The sequence below is a fragment of the Pomacea canaliculata genome, linkage group LG6 (genome assembly GCF_003073045.1).
Source record: "Pomacea canaliculata isolate SZHN2017 linkage group LG6, ASM307304v1, whole genome shotgun sequence".
Lineage (NCBI taxonomy): Eukaryota > Metazoa > Mollusca > Gastropoda > Architaenioglossa > Ampullariidae > Pomacea > Pomacea canaliculata.
Window position 1 is genome coordinate 15,378,151 of NC_037595.1, and position 19,447 is coordinate 15,397,597.

A 19,447-nucleotide genomic window follows, 5' to 3' on the forward strand; every position below is an offset into this window, starting at 1 on the left:
GGTTAAGAAAGCAACACAATTTTATTCTTTAATTTTATTCAAGTTACCTCACTGAATAGAAGTTAACATAAACAGTTACATTTTGTGTTCATGCACACGTACATTGAGGTGCACATTATTTTTCTGCTTTTTAATTATTGTCAATATCTATGTAGCATACATTTTTTCTTAATTAATGACTCTTCAATGTTTAAAATAATATATTGCTGTAGAAGGGTATATTCTTATCACATTAAATACACCAGTAACCAGTTTTGAGGACTCCACATTTTACAGGCACACTAGAGTAGTTGTAGTTCACATCAGCGTCAAATAAATTTACCTTAACAAGCACAGTTTCCATACATCTGAAATAATTGTTATCTATGAATAATCTATGTTTGGGCTGATGAAAGGAGAGACCACTGACATGTATAGGTAGACTGATGTCTGTCTGCCGAGACCAATGCTTAGCCTCTTGCAAAGTTCTCTGTTGTTAGTCTCAGTGAACCTTAACAATAAATGTGACTGAGCCAAAAACTTTGTATACACCAGCCTCGTTCTAACAGTTAAGTTGAAACGTGGCTAAACCGGAAGATTTGTATACCTTGACAGTGGTGACGTTTCTACCTTAACTCTACTGGACTTGTTTGCTAATTCAACACCATCGACCACTCTCTGCTCCTTCATAGACTACACACCCTCTATGGGAATTCTGGACCTGCATTAGTATGACTCAACTCCTATCTGATAGGACACAGACTGCGTTCATTGATGGTCAAACATCTCACCCTGCTCCACTTTATTGTGGCGTCCCTCAAGGCTTAGTACTCAGCCCAGCTCTGCTCATTCTGTATATGAAATACAGAATTCTGATCCTCAGCAATGCATATGAATGTTCTTAACCTATCTGCCTGGACTGCCAGGTTGCCATTTTACACTGCATCATGGTATATCAAAGTGATGAAGAATGAACTATTAAGAAGTACTAGATGTTTAAAGGAATAAAACACTGTGGACTGTTGATGAAAAAAAAATCATGGAGCACATATAGTATTTTTGGTGCACATTTTATGGGCTTATTTCTCTTTTACCATATAGATATTCAAGACAGAATTATGTCAAATACATTTTAACTTACTGGCACCGCTTCAGGTTTCATAGCAGTGTTGTGAGAGAAAGTATTTCACACTAATCACTGTTTACATGCTTTGAGTCAGTAACTTGTCAACATGAATATCTCTGAACCATGATAAAATACAGTTAACATTAGGGCAGTGTCAGCGAAATTATTCTCTCTATTGAAGGTAAAGTATGATAGCAGTTTCCAAGTGCAAGACTGGTAAATTGAGACCCAGGTTATCCCAGTGGATTAATTATTTCTGAATCTGTGTATAACCTAATGCACTTTTGCTTTTGTGTGCATGTATGGAGAACATAATAATGCCAAGTGGTGTCCAAACTGAGAGGCGAGCTGGTTTGATACCCAAGAAGTACAGCCACAAACTTGTATTCCAATTAACTACTAAAGCATGGCATGATACTACAAAGCTTCTGGTTTAGTCACATTCTTTGTTTAGACTCGCCGAGACTAACAACAGAAAACTTTGCAAGAGGCTAAAAGGTGGTCTTGGCAGACAGACAGCAATCCACCTATACATGCCCAAAGTACAACTCACTTCCCCTAGTGGACCTAGCTGGCAAGAACAGGTACCTGACTCCAAAGAGGGTTGGGAAAGGTAAGGAAGCAAGGGAGAGGAGATGGCACTACCCTCAAGAAAAGTGGTCTCAACACCTCACTCCCTAACAAGCTAAAAAAGGTCTTGGGATGACCTTTAGCTATATGGTGAACACAGAAGTCAGCCCAAACGCATACGGCCGATGTGCTTCAAGACAATCAACAAGTCAAAAATGAAAGCATACATGGGAGTGGATGTTAATAGTGACCAGAGCCTCGTCTTCAACAAAGCATCACACAACGTATTGGTGCATTTGTTTCAAGGTTGGGGAAGTTATTGTGATGTGGATATGCTCTCAGGCTACATCAAGGAGGTGCTCTTGACCTCAACCAAGAAGGTTCTTGGATGTCCCAAGGTGAAGAAACAGCCTTGGGTCCACTGAACCCTGAAGAGTGACAAGGTGAAAAAATTATGAGGCAATCGCAAGAGGCATGAAGGCAGCCAGGGTAATTTGGATCAAGGAGAGATGGAGTGAGATCAATGATTGTGTGGCCTAGAATGATAACTTGAAGCCCTTCTGCCTGCTCAAGACCCTCACCAATGAGAGTTAACAGAAAATGTGTCCGACTGAAGACAGCGAGAGCCACCTGCTCTCAAATGGCAAAGTTGTTTTACAGTGAGCTGTACAACTACTCCCAGACGACAGACCTGAACATCCTCCAGGATATCCAGGAAATAAATGCTGATCCAGAGGACTTGCAAATGCAACACAAGGAGGTCGAGCACGCTCTTTAGAACCTGAAGAGAAGAAAGTACCCCCTGGGTGGACAACGTCTCATCAGAGTTGATCAAAGGTGGCAAGGAAGAGATAGGGAAGGTTCTTACTAACCTGTGCCAGTATATCTGTGCAACCAAGCACTGGCCACAAGAGTGGACACAGTGCCTGGTCATACCCCTGCCTAAGAAAGGTAACATAAATCAGTGTCAGAACTATTGCATGATCAGCCTAATCAGTCATCCAGGTAAAGTTATGCTGAAAGTGATCCAAAACTGCCTTACGCCAGAGATTCTAACTGAGGAATAGGCCAGATTCCTGGCCAGCAGGAGTACTTATGAGCAAAGTCAAAAGTCAAGTCCTCATTGAGAAGCACATTTAGCAGGGTACAGATCTGTACCATACCTTTATTGACTTTATGAAGGCATTTGGTAAGGTTATGGCATGAGGGGCTATGGAAACTACTGTACTCGTTCAATGTGGAGGAAGATCTGTTATGCACCATCAAGGCACTGTTTGTCAGCTCCAGGAGCTTTGTGCTCTTCAATAACCAAGTGAGTAAGCTCTTTCCCATCATGAAACATGTATGGTAAAGATGCTTGCTTCCCCAGTGGTGTTCAACATCTACTTGGAGAAAATCATGGTCCTCCAAGGTTACATTGAAGGCCAAGTTTTAATGGTATGACATAGAGGTATATATTGAGCTATTTCAGCGAACGTAATCAGAGTGGAGGACAGCTGTAGCTGTCGATCGCTTAGCTGTCGTTGCTACAGCTTTAATCATAATTTTGTTGTTGTTGGGATTTCATGCTCTGAAACGACAAAGAAAGGTGCGTGGATTTAATTCACTCTACCTTAAAATAAAAGTTCAATTAAAAAATACTGTTTTATCCTGGTTCTGATGAATGTTTTTGCTTGCTTACTCTTATCATCCAGTTTTTTTCGGTATAATTTACTGTAAATAAAATTTGCACTCGGATGGCACGCTGACTTCGATCAGTGACAATGCAACACAGCAAGTAGCCAATCGGTGTTGTACAAAATGGCGTCCTCTGCACGTAGCAGACACGACAGCAGAAATTGGTGACGTCAGTAGAAAACAATGGGCTCGTCGTTCACAGAGTAGGTACATGCTCAGCTGCATGTCTCTGATGGGGACGAGGATATTCAAAGCCTGCCCTTGACTAACGCAACATGATTTCAGCAATGTATGCACATTGCAATCATATAGGAACATATCTGTGATTGCGTAGGTTTTGAGGGTTATTTAATATCCGTTCTTCGAGTCAATTGAATCTAGTTTGGGTCATTTTTTTTTTTTTATTGTCCATCAGAGCCGAAAAAGAGATCTGTTACTGTTGGAATATTATATATAGTTCTTGGAGCTCTTCAAATTTGGTGGATTAAGTTAGCTGGAAGTGAGTTCCAGTTACATCAACTCATTGTGAATGAGTTTGTATGAGGAAAAAACAAAACATGCCTATCGATGTCATAGCATCCATAAAATCTTAAAACATTTCAATAGCCCTTCAAAACTAATGAGGTAGTAGTGGCTCCGATCTTCCTGCCCTTAATCAGTCTATCAGAATAAGACATTTTTACATTCTACTAGCAATTTAAGAGCACATCTTTGTACACTTTCGACTAACATTGATTGCCTCATATTCCAAATGTTGACGCACAAAGGCTTTGTGTAAATTTTAAAACATGGCCATATTTAAATAAAAAGCCTGCCTATTAATCCTACATATTTGATGTACGTTGCTTAGCACTCTTTGATACGAACACCAAAAGACATCAAAATTGACCCCCAATTCCTTTTTTTCATCACATGGTTTTAGTTTTATTTTATGACAAATTGCATGAATGGTGCAAAAAATGGGAAAAAACATTTTAATATATAAAAGTGTGCGCAGTTATATGCATCTAGGTAAAAATAATCAGATGTGTATTAATAAATATGACCCACCACCATTTGCATTTGGTACTTGCATTTGTATTGGTTTTACCTACATGCACAATGCCAACACTTTGATATGTCAAAATATAATGTCAACTTTCACATTATTTTTTTTTTCAGCACCTTATTTTGATCATCACTGAAGCAACTTAAAGAAAAAAATTATGGGAAGCTTTGGAGAACAGGCTCTACCTGGAACATTTTTCATTCTGTTTGCACTGTGGTATGTTGTACAGACCTTCTGCCGTTATTTCAGCTGCAAGCAACGTAGTGCTTGCTTTGCATCTACAGTGGCTTTCTCAAGTGACTGCCTTTGTGGCCGACTGAAAATTTTGCCTATGGAAACTTTTGTCAAGATTTCTTTAGTGACTATAGTATTTTCAGGAGAAGTCATCACTGGTTTTAGTAATAGAACTTTGTCATCTCTTGGCCATTCACAATGTGCTACAATGTCATTTTACTTTGGAATTACTGCAGTTGTTGATCTGCTTGTATTCTATAATTTTCCTGTGCCACCTGATATTGATTATGTCAGCAATATTTTAGCCCTTTTTGCTGAATGGCTATTATTTCATTTTCGTTTTTATGAACAAACAGAATTAAACATTTTACTCCATACCTTACTTAAATGTATCATCATGGCAAATATAGCTGCTATTGCTATGGAAATGTATTATCGTCACAGTCTTTTTGGACCACTAGGACGTTCATACTTTCTGCTGCTTCAAGGGACGTGGCTGTGGCAAGTTGGTTTTATTCTTTACAACCCCACTTCTGGACCAAAACCTTGGAAAGAAGATGACCAAACTGAGTTATCAACTGCAAGCCTATTCTTCATCTGGCACTGTGGTGTGGATTTTATCATTATTTTGCTAACTGGAGCAACAGTTGCCTGCTGTTACCATCACAAAGGTGTAAATTTGCAGGATGATGGATATGGTGTGATGCGCCTTTTACATTCTGATGATAATTGTGTCAATGGCCAGTCCACTGTTACAATGAATAATTATGATATTGAAGATGATCTAGAATTTCAGAGTACCAGTGACTAATAATAATGTTTTTAATATTGAAGATTACTGTTCCCTAATGGGTCACAATGATTTTTTTAAAAATAACACACACTAAAATAATGAAAACAGCATAATAAGATTCTGCATGTACTATCAGTCAAAAGCATAACAGAACAAGTGCTGCTTAAATGATGATGATGATGCATATCTCAGCTTAAAGGTAAGGAATTCTAGACAGCTGCAGCAACAAAGGGAAATGTACCCACCAAAAGAATGTAATTCTAGGAACAGCAGCTTTTCTCTAGACTCTAGAGGAGCGGAGCAAACTAGAAGGAGAATAGGCTTACAGAGTTGCAGAAAGATAGGATATGTGCCTTCAAACTGGCAGAAAGCTAGAGTTGCAATTTTGTACTGTAGACAAAATTTCACTGTCAACCAATGAAGTTCCCTGGGCAAAGATGGTATGTGCTCATTCTTAGATGACTGATTAGCAACTTGGTAGAAAAACATTTTATAGTCAGTTAAAAAAAAAATTCCAATCATAGATATGTTTCTGTATGATGCATATGCTTTAGTCACAGGCTATCATTGACATCATATCATACATGATTGAGATGCAACTATGCAGTTAGGACATAAAGAGCTATAAAAGGAAGAATTTATACAGACATTTTTTTTCCTTTTAGCTCTCTCCCTTTAGCCATTTTTCAGCATCTTATTGCAAGCTTTTGCTATTTGAAAATAAGTTTTATAAGCAGAGTGGGTGTATTGCAGTTCTTATTTTGATATCGATTTATAATTTCAACATTAGGGAAGACAAGATATAATTGCATACAACTTTACCCTTGTACCTCTCATTTGTGCAATATTAGTGCATTTTGTGTTTTGTTTGTTGATAGTGACCTAATTTTCCAAATATCAAAACCATGCATCTCAGGTCTGCTTGCTTACTATTTTTTTTTCACTTGCCTCACCTGTAATTTGGAAGATTCAATAGTGCAAAAAGTACTTTTTCTTTTCTTGTTTCCACAGGTCATACTTGTTAGACCAAGTTTTTCTTGATTGTGAAGTGTTTTCTCCATGTTTGGTGACTGCTCTTTCAAACTTTGTATGAATTACATGTGTCTTATCATATGTGTTTAAGTGTTTGAATGGAATGCAGCACTTTTTTGGTAATAATCTTGCCATTTCAGTGTATCTGTCCACATAATTGAGATGTTTTTAGTGTGTAAATGTTTTATCGTATACATATGATATGTATAGTACCTTTGTATAATTTTTTTCTTAGCCTTTCTTTGTGGACTAGTGTTACATAATACCTTTAGAGACAGATGACCTAATTTTCAAGTTTTACTGAAATATAGATAACCTGTAACTTTTGTAACTTTCTAGTTATACATCTGGAAGTGGGCTGTCATATAACTTTTGTTTTGTAAACTAATCACAACTTTTATATTGCTTTGTTGTAAGTCTCCTTATCTTCCTTTAAAATGTTATTCTCAAAAAGTGCCTTAGATCTCCCATAAAGGAAGTTCACAAGTTTTATTCATACATTTGTTGCTCACTTTCGTTGCTCATTTGACATAAAAAGCAGAAGTGCAGGTTAGCTGAAGTTAGCAGAGGTGAACCCAGATATCACCAAATGAGGTCCATCCCAGTAGATTTAGGTACACAGCCAATATTACTAATATTATACGCATTTTATAGGGAATCATTTACACTGTGGCTGCAAAACCTAGCATTAGTAGAGACCAAAGGAGATACCAGCTGCGTTAAGTGTACAACAGCCTTATTCGGTTATGATTCTTAGTTCACCTGAGGGTGGTGTGCGCTGAATACACTCCAGTCACTCAGCTTTATGGACACCCTGTTAAGTCCATGTACAATTTAACCTTCACTATAGCCAAAGGGTTTACAAATGCTTTTTCTGGGTTTTCTTCAGAAATGATCCAGTTCTGCTGACCCACCGCCCAAGATATACCTAAGTGGCGAGCCTCGTCCCTTTCTGTGACTAGCTAGCTTCCCCGACGACCGCTATTTTCGGGCCATCTTACATGTAAAGATGTTTTGTTGTTTGTTTGAATGGAACACGTGTCATTGACGAAATGTATGTCTGTGTGGTGTGCACTCGAATCCTAACCCTGTGTCTCTGACAAAAATCCAGAACAAAAATTGTAAATGACGAAGAAGTTATACCGATTGGGAACTGAATGACGCACCGTAAAGAACACATCAGAATAAAAGAAGTGATCGAGTTTTGTGCGCGGGGGGTCTGGGGTGGCACAACGCGATCGTTATATAGCACACCCGACGAGCTCTTGGGTGAAAATCCAAATTGGAACTTCCGTCCTCGATCGAGCGGTCCGGTGGCGCAACGGTTAGCGCTGTTAGCGCCTGTCACCAATACAGTGAAGGTTGGCTGCCCTGAGTTCATTTCTCGTCTCGGGCACGCTGATCTTTCTCTGCACGTGGCATCTGTTTACAGGGCTGGCTGCTTGCCGTAATATAGCCTTAGCTGCTGACACGGCGTAAAACACCAATTTCCCCCCCCCCCCTCCCCGTCCTCGATCTCCCCTGGAACAAGAAAGAGGAACGCTGACTAGTTATATAATCTTTGGTGCCGCACATGTTTAGATAGGTAAAACAAATTAGTCCAACTATACGTGCAATAAACAGGGGAAAGGGAGATGAAAGGAAAGTGCTGGACATGTGGTCACTTGAAGCGGGCTTCAACCGATCGACATCGGTGGCGGACTCTGGTTGAGGTCTTATGTGCAACCTGACGCATGAAGAGGACGTGTAGTAATTGTAAAGTTATCAACTTTAGTAATACATATGTAACAGTCAGGCAGTCCTTTGATGATAGAAATGATTATTTTATTTTTATAAATGTTGACTGCATGTTGCCATTAGGAAAGGCGGAAAAATAAGCAAGTTATGACGTCACACGTGAAGCATTTATGGATCTGTCGTTTTATTTGTAACACAACGTTCGTTGCTGTTGTTTTGCATGTTGTATCTTCTGTTAATTTTCTGATTAAAACTGGCGTCATTTTTTAAAAAAAAAGAATACATAATTCTTTCTAAAAGAAGTATAAACAGCACATGTAACGATAATATCCGAAAAACTCGATGGCAAAAAAACAGTTTTTTCACTCTGAGCACCAAACTACTATTTGGTGTGAATGCAAAATGGATAAAGCGATTACTATTCCCTTTATACGTTAATAAAATCTGCATTGTGGACAAATCGAGTAAAGGGGGAAGTATATATATAGAGTTCACGAATCCTCCATGCACTATCTAGCTGTTGTATTATTGTATATTATGTACTATGTGTATTACCCTGCTACTATGGCACATTTCCTTGTTTTTAATTGTAACAATAACGAAAAAGTCTGCTTAGTATCCTGTTTAATGACCAGAAACAGTCCTTATAGTTTGTTATGTTCGTTTATCACTGTGTAAAACTGGAATACATGTATCATTCAAATAATTAATGAGTTTTTATGAAGTGTTTACCACGAAATTTACTCTTTCTGTTCATGATTCGACAAACGTGATACCGTGGACCTTATGTTTAAGAATTATTGAGAGGTTAAAACCAATGCATATCAAGATTGTGCAGTGAAACTCCCTTTCTATGTATTCGCCACCTACCCACTATATATTGAATCCTTTTGAACTTAGGTGCACTGAAAATGTGTCTCTACCGTAAACATTATTCCTAATACCATTTCCTATAATGCTCGTCCTTTTTCACACCCTTCCTGTTGCAAATTATGTTACTCTCAGCACTTGTTCTTTGGTTCCTCTTTGTGTTTTCTGTATTTGATTTTATTCTTCTTTTAGTACGGTTGTTTATTGTTTTATAACTCATATGTTATTTGTTTTCCTGTCGCTCGTATGTTGTCCATATGTTTCGTTCTTGTTCTGAAGTGCTAAGAGTATATCCTTTATGAGTGTGAGTATGCGCTTTACAAAATGTGCATTTATTATTATTATTAAGATATTTAGAAACAAATACATGAAAAGACTTTACTTAGAAAATAAGCACCAAAGCTGCCCTGAACATCTGCTTGAGCAATGTATAGTAAAGAGACTGAAACAATGATCGAGCATTAATAGTAAAATGCAAAGAAAAGGAGTAGAAGTTAAATCTGCACATACAGTAAGGTGTAGAAAAAATGTTAGAAAAATGAGGTACAAATAGTCTATATAGATGGGGTGACATAGTAAATCTAAGAGTAAAGCAGTTTTTTAAATAAAACAAAATTAACGTGTGACAATTAAACTGCTGGGAGGATGTGGGACTATAGACATTCGAAGTGGGTACCTGTGATGATGACCCGTCTTACAAGTACCCTTACACACCCATTCAGCCGCCTCGCACGTCCGCACGCTCTCGCTCAAGTACTTCAGCAAATCAACAAATCAACAATTCAGTTACGGAGATGATTCGAATTAGTATTACGATAGAGTTAAGCAGATTGAACACAAAAAGAAATAATACGGTTAAATATGTATATAGCTTTGGAATTACTAATGCTATCTCTAGCAAATGAGATTTTAAAAAAAATAAAAATGTATATATATATATACTGGATTGCGTCCTTTAGACAACAGTTCACTAGTTTCCCGATTGCCCTACCAATTGTTATTACCTGGACGTCATCGATTTTTTACCTGGTTAACACTGCACATTGCGCTATACTTCTAAAATCTAACCGGGTAGCCCAACTCTGCTGGCGGTCAAATCTTATCATAAAGCACCCTGAGCCACTGAAAAAGGGAAACTGGATTTCAAGGCGGGAGTGTAGATCATGATGAGAGTAGAAAGATTAACTTCCAAAACACCCTTCTCTCTCGATTAACATACTGTGACTTATCCGCATACTTAGTCCTGGCCTAAAAACAACTGGTTCATGACAAAATGCCATTTTACTATGGGCAAAATGGGTAAATTTGTTAACAAAATTTTGTGTTGTGCTTTGATCAACAAGTCTAAGCATTATTTTTGAACAACCCTGAGAATCTGAGTAGAAACATTGCAAAACAAGTCAGGTGTATTCATTGTTAATATCTGTAGCTATTCATATAATGTTCTTCGCAAAATGAAAAATGTTAATTTACCTAGGGCAGAAATCATGTCATCAATAATTGTACAGATACTAAGATCAGCAAACTGTGTGCTGTGGGTAAATACTTTACAATATTACTCATCAACTAAGAAGTAAATATTTTAAGTACCTATTCATTTACATTAGCAGTAATCACTATTCTGTAACAACAGTTGGTAAATGTTTATGGTAACTCCAAATTTTGGGACATACAGTGATGGTGGGTGGGATATTTACATCTATACATCCTAAGTTCCTTAGCAGTACAGAATGCCAAAAATACATGGGTTCCACCTTCTATGTTTTTTCAGCACTATTATTAACTATTTAATAAAAACAATTGTGAATACAATTAAACAACAAGTTCACAACTTCCACAGCATAAATATTAATCTCATGATTGTAGCTTCGTGAACATATATTTTTTCCCTACAGGGAGTCCCAATAGTTATTCAATATTGTAGATGGTGTACTTCAAATAAAATAATCATGCCATTATTTTTTTCTGCAATAAGTCATTTTCTTTTAAAACCATTAAATTTTTTAAGACTGCATTTGTGTATACAAATGCAGAAAAATCCGCTCTTTATTTGTCTCATTATATTTTCCTATTTTAGTAAAGTTTCATTTAATTTGCAGCTATCTTTGGCTTTAGTCAGGTTATACAAAAGAAACATTCTGCTACAAATGTAGAACAACTTATTCACACAACACACAGTCACAGAGACTATGATAATATTTTAGTGCTTCTCTTGCTCACCTTTCACTATGAGCAATGTCAGTAAAACTTATGTTCCATAATTTTCTTGAAAGATAAATAACTGCTATAAACTCTAATTTATCTCTGGTCTTATATTTTAACACTCAAGACATATTAAGAAACATGTAAAATTCTTTCAGTATTTCTTCACCATTTATTAAATATTTCCACCTCATTTACCCTAGTGGGTAAGTCATCTAAAAAAATTTCCTTTACCTTCACTTCTGTATTTCTCTTGTTATCTTATTTTTATTGCTGGCTATATGACTCTTCTCTCTGCCGGTTATTACATGGCTACTCCCTCTCAGACCACACAGCATGCCATGGACATTTATGTGATCACGAGCAAACAGTCCATTAGCAAAGGATTTGTTTACAGAAAGATCTCTGGAGTAACTGCTTGGTTGGTTGGAATGGTGGGAAAGTGCTTCCACCTAAAGGTGATTTCAGGGGAGATAAAGTACCCAGAAAAAACCTCTGATGGCTGCCCCTGTAAGCTATGGTATTCTCTTAATACCACAATTTCACTGAAAAATATCTCCTTAGGGAACCTGCAAATGCATACTCAGAAAACTAAAACTAGGAACAAATCCTAAATTTATGTAATAAAGGTCGAACAGACCCAACAAAGCAAAACTAATAGTTTCATTCCTTAAACACTGCAAACATAACTGTTTACAATTAAAAATGCATGAGAAATTTTAGGGTACAAATGTAAATGGCAATCATTTCATCAATATAAATATCCCAAAACTTTCCTGAAGATGACAAACTTGTACTCTTCACTGTATATCAGGAAAATAATTTTTAAAAATGAGTTATTATAACAGCACATTAAGTGTCATTAATGAAGTGTTACATTTCATATTCTTTTTGAACTGAGATATGCGAGATGATGATAAGATATATATAACTTGTAAACTTGAGTTTTGATGGTCACAACAAGAATATGGTCACGGTAATTAATTATTAACTAATTTTTGAGGACTAGAGTCAATGCCAGTTGCCAGTCGAAAACTGGAGTAGGCTATATAAAATAAGTTTACATGGTTGCTTGTTAATGTAGATTCACCACTATTTTGAGGCGGTCGAGTTAGCACCTGTCACCAATATAGTGAAAATTGGCTATCCAGGGTTCAGATCTTGTCTCAGGCATGCTTTGCATATGCCACCTGTTTACATGGGTGACTGCTTTGCCATTATATAGCCTTGGCTTGAAATAAAACAATACCACCATTCTCCCTCATTACTGATCAACTCGCTTTACACTTTACAGTAATTACTATCCTCCATATATCATAAAAAGGGGATAAGTCCTGACTAGATAAGGTGCACTTTTATTGGTTACTAATGAGATTAAGACCAGATTAATCTATACTATGAAAAAATAAACTGACAAGAACCTTTGCTGTAAACATTGAGAAACATAAGAGGTGGAGGCTGTCCTCCAAAAGGGTTATGACCTTATTTGCATATTGTGACATGCAGCATGAACCAACTCCATATGCCATAAAACAAAGAAAATAATAGTTAAGGGATTTTTATCAATTAGACAAATACACCTGCAGCCATGATTACACTGGAATTTATCATAAGCGAATACTACTCTTCTGACATAAGGGAAAACAGATAATGCACTGCTTCAGCACAGTTGGCTCAGGATATTTTAATGTTGCACAATGTTCGCAAACTTTGGCTCACTGTACCCTCTGCAGTTCTGCTTTCCCTGTGGTCAGTAGGTGCAAAATATCTACAGCAAAGGAGTAACGAAGGAAGATATTAGAGAAAGAAGCATATCAAAAACTGCATTATTGCAGCGAAAAATTAGGGTATTTCTCAAATAAGATTAATGTCAAAGCACTCAGTAACTAACACTACCTTACTCATAATAAAGCTTGTACACTACATACCTGTATTACATATCTGCATTCTTAATGCCTCAGATGTTTTATATAAATTCTTGTCATCCATCTGCCATATTTTAAAAATGTTGACAGAGCTGATTAGAATTTCTAATTTTAATAATTTGAAGTAGCAGACAGTATAGTTGAATGCTGGCCATAAGATCCTTTTTTGTGTAAAACAATAAAACAGTAGTAGAATATACATCAAAGACAATAGTTCCAGCTTTTAAAAGGTTCAGAACAATACCAATGAATAAGCTGGCTAAATGCCAAGTGAAAGAGAAATTTGTCAACATCAAATATTAAGAATCAAAGTGAAGTAAGGACCCTTCCTAGAGGGTGACTAGTGTCGTAATGTGTTGAATGATGTCATCATATGCAAATATAGATTTAACAGGTTACACTGATGCCAATACCAGTATTTTACTGGCTGTGACTGAATGGCATATATAAGCAAATTATGCAACAGGTTGTTCATCTGCCATCCTTTTTCCATTTTCCCAAAGTTCAAATGTGTCGCCAGTAGGGTCTTCATCATGAACCTCTAAAGGAGCATGCTTGTCTTCTGCTAGTTCTTTTCGGCACAAGTGGGCTACTACACCTGCTCCGTAACTGTCACCAAGTACATTGGTTGCTGTACGGAAACGATCCCTGCAAACATAAGTCACAGTTATTTACTATTGGCAGCAAGTACCAATGATCACAAATATAAATTTCATCAAATCTGCATTTAAAAGTGTATATATATTTATGAATGCAGTGCTCTGACATTTTGTCAGTAACTCTGCTAAAGCTGGATTGTAATAAAGAACTAGTTCAACCGTTATGGCAAGGAAACATCAATATCTTTCTTATAGATATAAAAACCTTGATGCAGGTAGCTATCAGTTATTAACTTTGAGCTGCAAACCTTTGCTATGGTAGAATATCATATGGCACTGGTCAACCTATAGTAGAGATCATGCTGAATTGAACAAGGTTCAGATTGGCCCTTGACTTGTGAGCATGAAAACACTCTTTACTTGTCTACCATGACATGACTGCATGGATACTGTTAAGAAATTTTAATTAATGCAACTAAATCATGACATTTTGCCTCTTTTTCACAATGCAAAATGACCAAAGGAGAGCGGGAGGGGGGGGGGAATAGTGACAGGATGGAGTAGCAGGGATGTTTTGGAGAGAAGTCGGGTGTGAAGATCGGGTGAAGAGGGCAGGAGGACAGAATGTGAAGGGACAGGGCAAGAGGTGAGCGCTATGACTCATCAAGAGCATGAGTGTGTGATGTGGATTAGTCAGAACTATTATCTGGAATCAAAGTAAAAGGATTTGGAACCCATGAGAGTGTTGTGTTTGATATTGCAGTGAGATCGGGGAAAGCAGCCGACATTTACCCAGTTACATGTTGACCTGAGGAACGCCCATGTCCTGTTGCTGAGAATCAGACAGGACAGACCCAACATGGACTTGAAATAGTGTCATGGGAGAGTAAGTTCTTGATAAAAGAGCAGGATACAACCCCACAAGGGAGGGAGAAACAGCCGACACCCAAATGAGTTAGAGATGTCTAGAAGGAGGAGGGAGTGGAAGTTGGTTAGCAGTAGTAGCCAGGTGCAGAATCCTTGACTTCTTTAATGGCCTGCTGCAGTTCATTAAAATAGAAAAGGAAGATTGTACTCTTCAGAGTTATCAAAATCACAGCGAGAAGATTCCCTAAGCCAGACTTCAGGCACTGAAAGTCTGAGAACGTAGGGAAGAGGAAAAAATAGTTGTGGGCTGAAGGATGCAGTGAATAGCCACATCTCATAGTCTCCAACCTGTAGTGGTACGCTAATGACGCCAGCCTGAAGCTTCCTTTTATCATCCTTATAGCGCCAGCACTGCATGGGAACTGGTGTGGGAGGAAATGCAGACATAAATCTCATGTCCCATGTTTGTCTATCCTGTTTTAAAAATATTTTGAGCCTGTTCTCAGCTACTTTTAAATTAGAGTACATTTTCTGAAATGGGATAGTGAGGCCTGAATCTATCTTATGTGCTATAGTATGGAATATTACTCTGGCCTTCAGAGGTTTAAAACAGAGCTGCAGCATTCTAGCAAAGCTGTAGGCAATGCATGACCAGACAATGGTGTGTGTGTCAGGAGAGTGGTGCATACATATAGGGCAAGGATCATGATCTTACTCATCAACTCTTCATTCATAACTAATGTATGAGAACCTGGAGATGACAAACCAAGAGATGGATCCTTATGAGGACTGAAGAAGCCTGAGACTGAAAGATAGCAGCATTGCTGATGCATATTATCATTCACACAGAAAAAACATCCAGGAAAAGACAGGGTCACCGGGTAGGCAAGAAGTGTATGAGCTCAAGATCTACACTGACAAGGCCAAGCTAGATGAAAGTCAAAACAAGAGCACAAAAAAACCCCAAAGGGCACAAGGTGAGTAGTTTGAAGAAATGGCAGGACTTTATGGATCCATTTGTATCTATATATATCCATTCTATGACTGGGAAAAGTGGTTGTGGATAGGGAGCATTACAGCCTTACTAGCAGTTTTTGATTATCACCATTACTTGTAAAAGTGCCCTCATAGAGCTAGTAATATGCGCTATTGAAGACTGGGATTGTGGTGACGCAAAGTTAAATGACATAGTAAAGATTAATTTACAATTACATGATACAGAGCATATGGAGGAGTGATAAAATAGACAAAAGTTCTGTGTGTTTGAAATTGTGCTGGATGACTGTGATGTGTGTCTATCAAAATGTTTGCATAAGCAAATACATCATCAGTTTCTATCAAGCTATGTGGATTACAAAGTGATTGGAGGGCCCTGATCAGTTTGTGTATAAAATGACCTTGAAACATATAAGACCTTTGTTACACACAGTATATGACGCTCCCAATGTTTGATACTTGGCTTATTCATTTTATGCACTTCAAAGGTGGGCAAAAAGCACACAGATATGAATGCCTATATCTATGATAAAGTAAAATAGCATTAAACTGTGTGTACATATGATAAAACAATCCACTCAGCACAAGTTTCTGATATCAGTCCACCATCTGAATGTGAATCATTTGTCTTTAGTCACACTGATATTTGCACACACACAAAAAAATCATCTCAGATGTTATAGCAAACTTGCCTCAAAAGACTAACACACTACAAGATAACCAATACAAAACCATCAAACAAAGACATAAGAGAGTCCTAAGCAGGTAGTGTCCCACAGAAGTCAACACCATGATCATGGTAACAAGCTCAGCGGGTAGATGCAGCAGCGTCCAATACGGCGCATGGTGGTGTTAAACTATCAAAAAAAAGATTTTGGTGTATCTAGTGTGAACAAGCACGAAACAAATTGGTACTTACACGAGAGAAAGGTAAGGTAAAAGCATGTTACAGCTGCCTAGCCTATTGCCCAGGTCTGCTGCTCTCTTATGTTCCTGTAAACTCTTGTACATACCTAGTAAGGTAAACAGAGGTCGAAGTCGCTTTTCCATTCAGTTATATGGCAGTAAGTCCATTTGAAAGGCCCCCTTGTTTTAGACACACATATAAGATATAAAACTGGCCAAAATATAACCCACACAAGTACGAAAGCATCAGAAACATTAGGATAAAATTCTTTAAATTTGTTATTCATTGCCTCTGACTTTCAATGTAGGGTTGTTATTTTTTTTTGCATAAAACCGGTTTCTCTCCAAATAAACAATTGTTCCAGCTGTACAACCAGATCAACACTAATCCGCCAGCTTGTAGTGTTCGTCACTAACATCGTTAAGGGCCTGCACCATTATGTTATCATGAAATCTGTGGGATAGCATACTCTAAAAAATGATTTTGGCCTCTCTAATAGCAGCCCTCATAAAGTCACCAAGGAGACCGCATTTTAGGTGATTGCTCCAAGATGAACCCTGTCAGTTTCTAACAATTTACAACCTCTCGTTACATAAAAGACTTCCAAGAACCGCTCAACACCTCCTCCCGTCCTACTAGATGAGTAGGGCCTCCATGTTACTTATCCACCAAACTTCCCTCTTCCATGCCCCGCCTACGCCAACGGGTAGTTTCCGTTTTTTCTACCGACACGATGAGCGATTCTGTTCCCCCTACAATCAACAAGTAGTAATCACGATAGAAACAAACAACACAATATCCCCATTACCGACAAAATATAGCGGGTGGAGGTGCGTTTTATGTTGACAGCAAGGTGGACGAATTTATATCATGGCAAGCAGCAGCCCTGGGTAAACAGCACTGCCCACAGTGCACAGAACGAACCACATCCCAAGACATAGCTAAGTGACCGACGGTTCCGGGGGCGAAAAGGCAGGGACAGACGTGCCGAGATGGTGTCGTCCGTCAAGAACGCAAAAAAAGTGATTTTTAAAGACAACCGGGACATTTGATGGACTGCCAGAAAGCCAAAAGCGGGACATTGGGCGTCGACCGAATATTTCAGGTGCGGGACACGAGGTCAAAACGGGACTGGTCCGCCTAAAGCGGACCTCTGGTCCCTACATAAAGCTGAGCGCCAGGACAGCCTAAACCCTCAAAAGGCGTTAACCGCAGTGACACCGAATGAGGGTCCAACCTGCGAGACATCACAGCTTGCGTTGGGTCCCTACAAGCAGTAACAGCCAGGACCAAAGCTCACTCAGCTCTCAGAAGAAGCAGTGATGGCTGGCCAGACAATCAACAAGGTGGTAGATGCGGTCACAGCAATCAAGAACCCTCTCCTAACTACACGGGGAATGATTACAAGAGCGTCGTCACATACCTGGAGCAAGCCACAAATGGAGGTGCAGATGAAATGCAAGAAGCTGAATAAATAAGCCAGGCTCCCATCCGTACTGCCAATCTATCTGTGAACCCAAGCTAATTGCACAACCACTCAACCCCCAATCGTGAAATCAGTCCTCTATATCCTAAATCTGAGACAAGCATTGGACAAACAACAATAACCAACATGAATTCAGACATTCGTGCAACAAGGTACTCGCGACCATCATCCTTAGCATCAATGGCCCTAAAGCATCCCAATTAGACCTGTGGGAGAGAACCAACCAAAATCTGCCAGCCAGAACATCCAATGAACGGAAGTAGGGCTGACTAAGGTCGCACCCCTGCAAAGGCCAGCCGACAATCTTAATCAAGACAACGACTCTGGAAGCTGGAACCCAGGGGAGGCGGCAACGTTGGGAGACCGCAATAGACATGGGCACGATGCAGTCCCACCAGGCGAGGCGGGCAGAGGCAGCTGGTCAGCCAAGTAAAAGCAAATGCTGCTAGGTGATTCAATTCGACCGTCCAAAACAAAACAATAAAAACAAAACCTGCTAAAACAGAGCTAAGGCATATTTGTTTGTGGTGTACCACTCACTTTGCATCCATTGTAGCAGAGTTATCATAAAACAACCAAAAGACAATCTGACAAAATTACAAGTTCTCGCAACTCCGAAAAGAACACCTACCGTCTCAAAGACTCCCCTAATGAATGTATGGATATATACAAAGACATTGCAACAGTTAATGCAAACGACGACGAACACCAGACGGGCCTGACAAGAAATTGACAATAAAAACTAAAACTCTTGACACATCACTGCAGAGAAAACCTGACCTACCCTATATGAGCTCCTGTGTAGATATGATCTCACTTCCCACCCCTTTAAAACAGTCTAAGCATCTCCAGTGTCATGGAATGCAGGTGACATGGAAAATCTAACTATCTGGAGCAAACCAATTCTTTCTCATCCACTCTTCAAACCTGAAAATTACATCCACACTCACCTCCAAACTCACTCAAAAACATAAACTCGCCATTCTAATCAGTTCACGAATTTAGACCTAACACTCTTGCCACACACACTTAACATCTCTGCCAACAGTGGTTAAACAACAATAAAATGACAACACACACTGTAACCGCTTTGTAGACTGCGAAAGTGTTGCATAACATGACCTGCTAATCAACAACACATTAGAACTCTACAAACTTACAACTGAACTCCATCCAATTCCTAATCCTCTTTTCTCAAAACTGAACAAAATCGCATTAAAAACTAAATGCAGATCCCATCAAGTAGAGTGTCCCACATAGACTAATCTTAGAGTCTCTCCTGCACAAATGACCCATGCCTTTCTCACTATCTTTCTCCTCAAAATATAAGAGGCATTCTAACTCAAAACATCCCCATAACCCATACCGAAGAACTGACCTACAAAGGATGAGCCTAAAA

At 38.6% G+C, this 19,447-nt stretch overlaps 3 protein-coding genes across 9 annotated transcripts in view; 1 reads left to right on the plus strand and 2 right to left on the minus strand.

The window, feature by feature from the left end:
• The window catches only part of LOC112565893 (probable L-cysteine desulfhydrase, chloroplastic), a 30,596-nt gene extending 27,107 nt beyond the window's left edge, over positions 1-3,489 (minus strand). For 2 of the 4 annotated variants that reach the window (XM_025241763.1, XM_025241760.1), the window contains exon 1: positions 3,357-3,489. The gene's annotated coding sequence lies outside the window, so the exon portion shown is untranslated. Of the gene's footprint in view, positions 1-3,287 lie in introns of all 4 variants that reach the window. The other 2 variants (XM_025241764.1, XM_025241762.1) reach the window with 1 other exon arrangement.
• LOC112565895 (transmembrane protein 45B-like) lies at positions 3,473-8,920 on the plus strand. 4 transcript variants are annotated; one of them, XM_025241768.1, is made up of 2 exons: positions 3,473-3,555; positions 4,514-8,920. In XM_025241768.1, exon 2 carries the CDS (start codon positions 4,558-4,560, stop codon positions 5,443-5,445), a length of 888 nt encoding a protein of 295 aa, XP_025097553.1. In that variant the 5' UTR covers positions 3,473-3,555; positions 4,514-4,557; the 3' UTR covers positions 5,446-8,920. The 4 variants fall into 4 exon arrangements, with proteins under 4 accessions (XP_025097553.1, XP_025097552.1, XP_025097550.1 ...); XM_025241767.1 differs by having other exon boundaries at positions 3,507-3,641; XM_025241765.1 differs by having other exon boundaries at positions 3,532-3,682.
• Positions 8,921-9,852: 932 nt separating this feature from the next.
• The window catches only part of LOC112566151 (excitatory amino acid transporter 2-like), a 39,225-nt gene continuing 29,630 nt past the window's right edge, over positions 9,853-19,447 (minus strand). The window contains 1 exon segment of the mRNA XM_025242129.1: positions 9,853-13,841. Coding sequence (XP_025097914.1) covers positions 13,649-13,841 — 193 coding nt within the window. The 3' untranslated portion in view covers positions 9,853-13,648.

What these genes read in the sequence shown, in the direction of transcription:
- LOC112565895 (XM_025241768.1), top strand. Translation starts at nt 4,558, where the DNA reads ATGGGAAGCTTTGGAGAACAGGCTCTACCTGGAACATTTTTCATTCTG.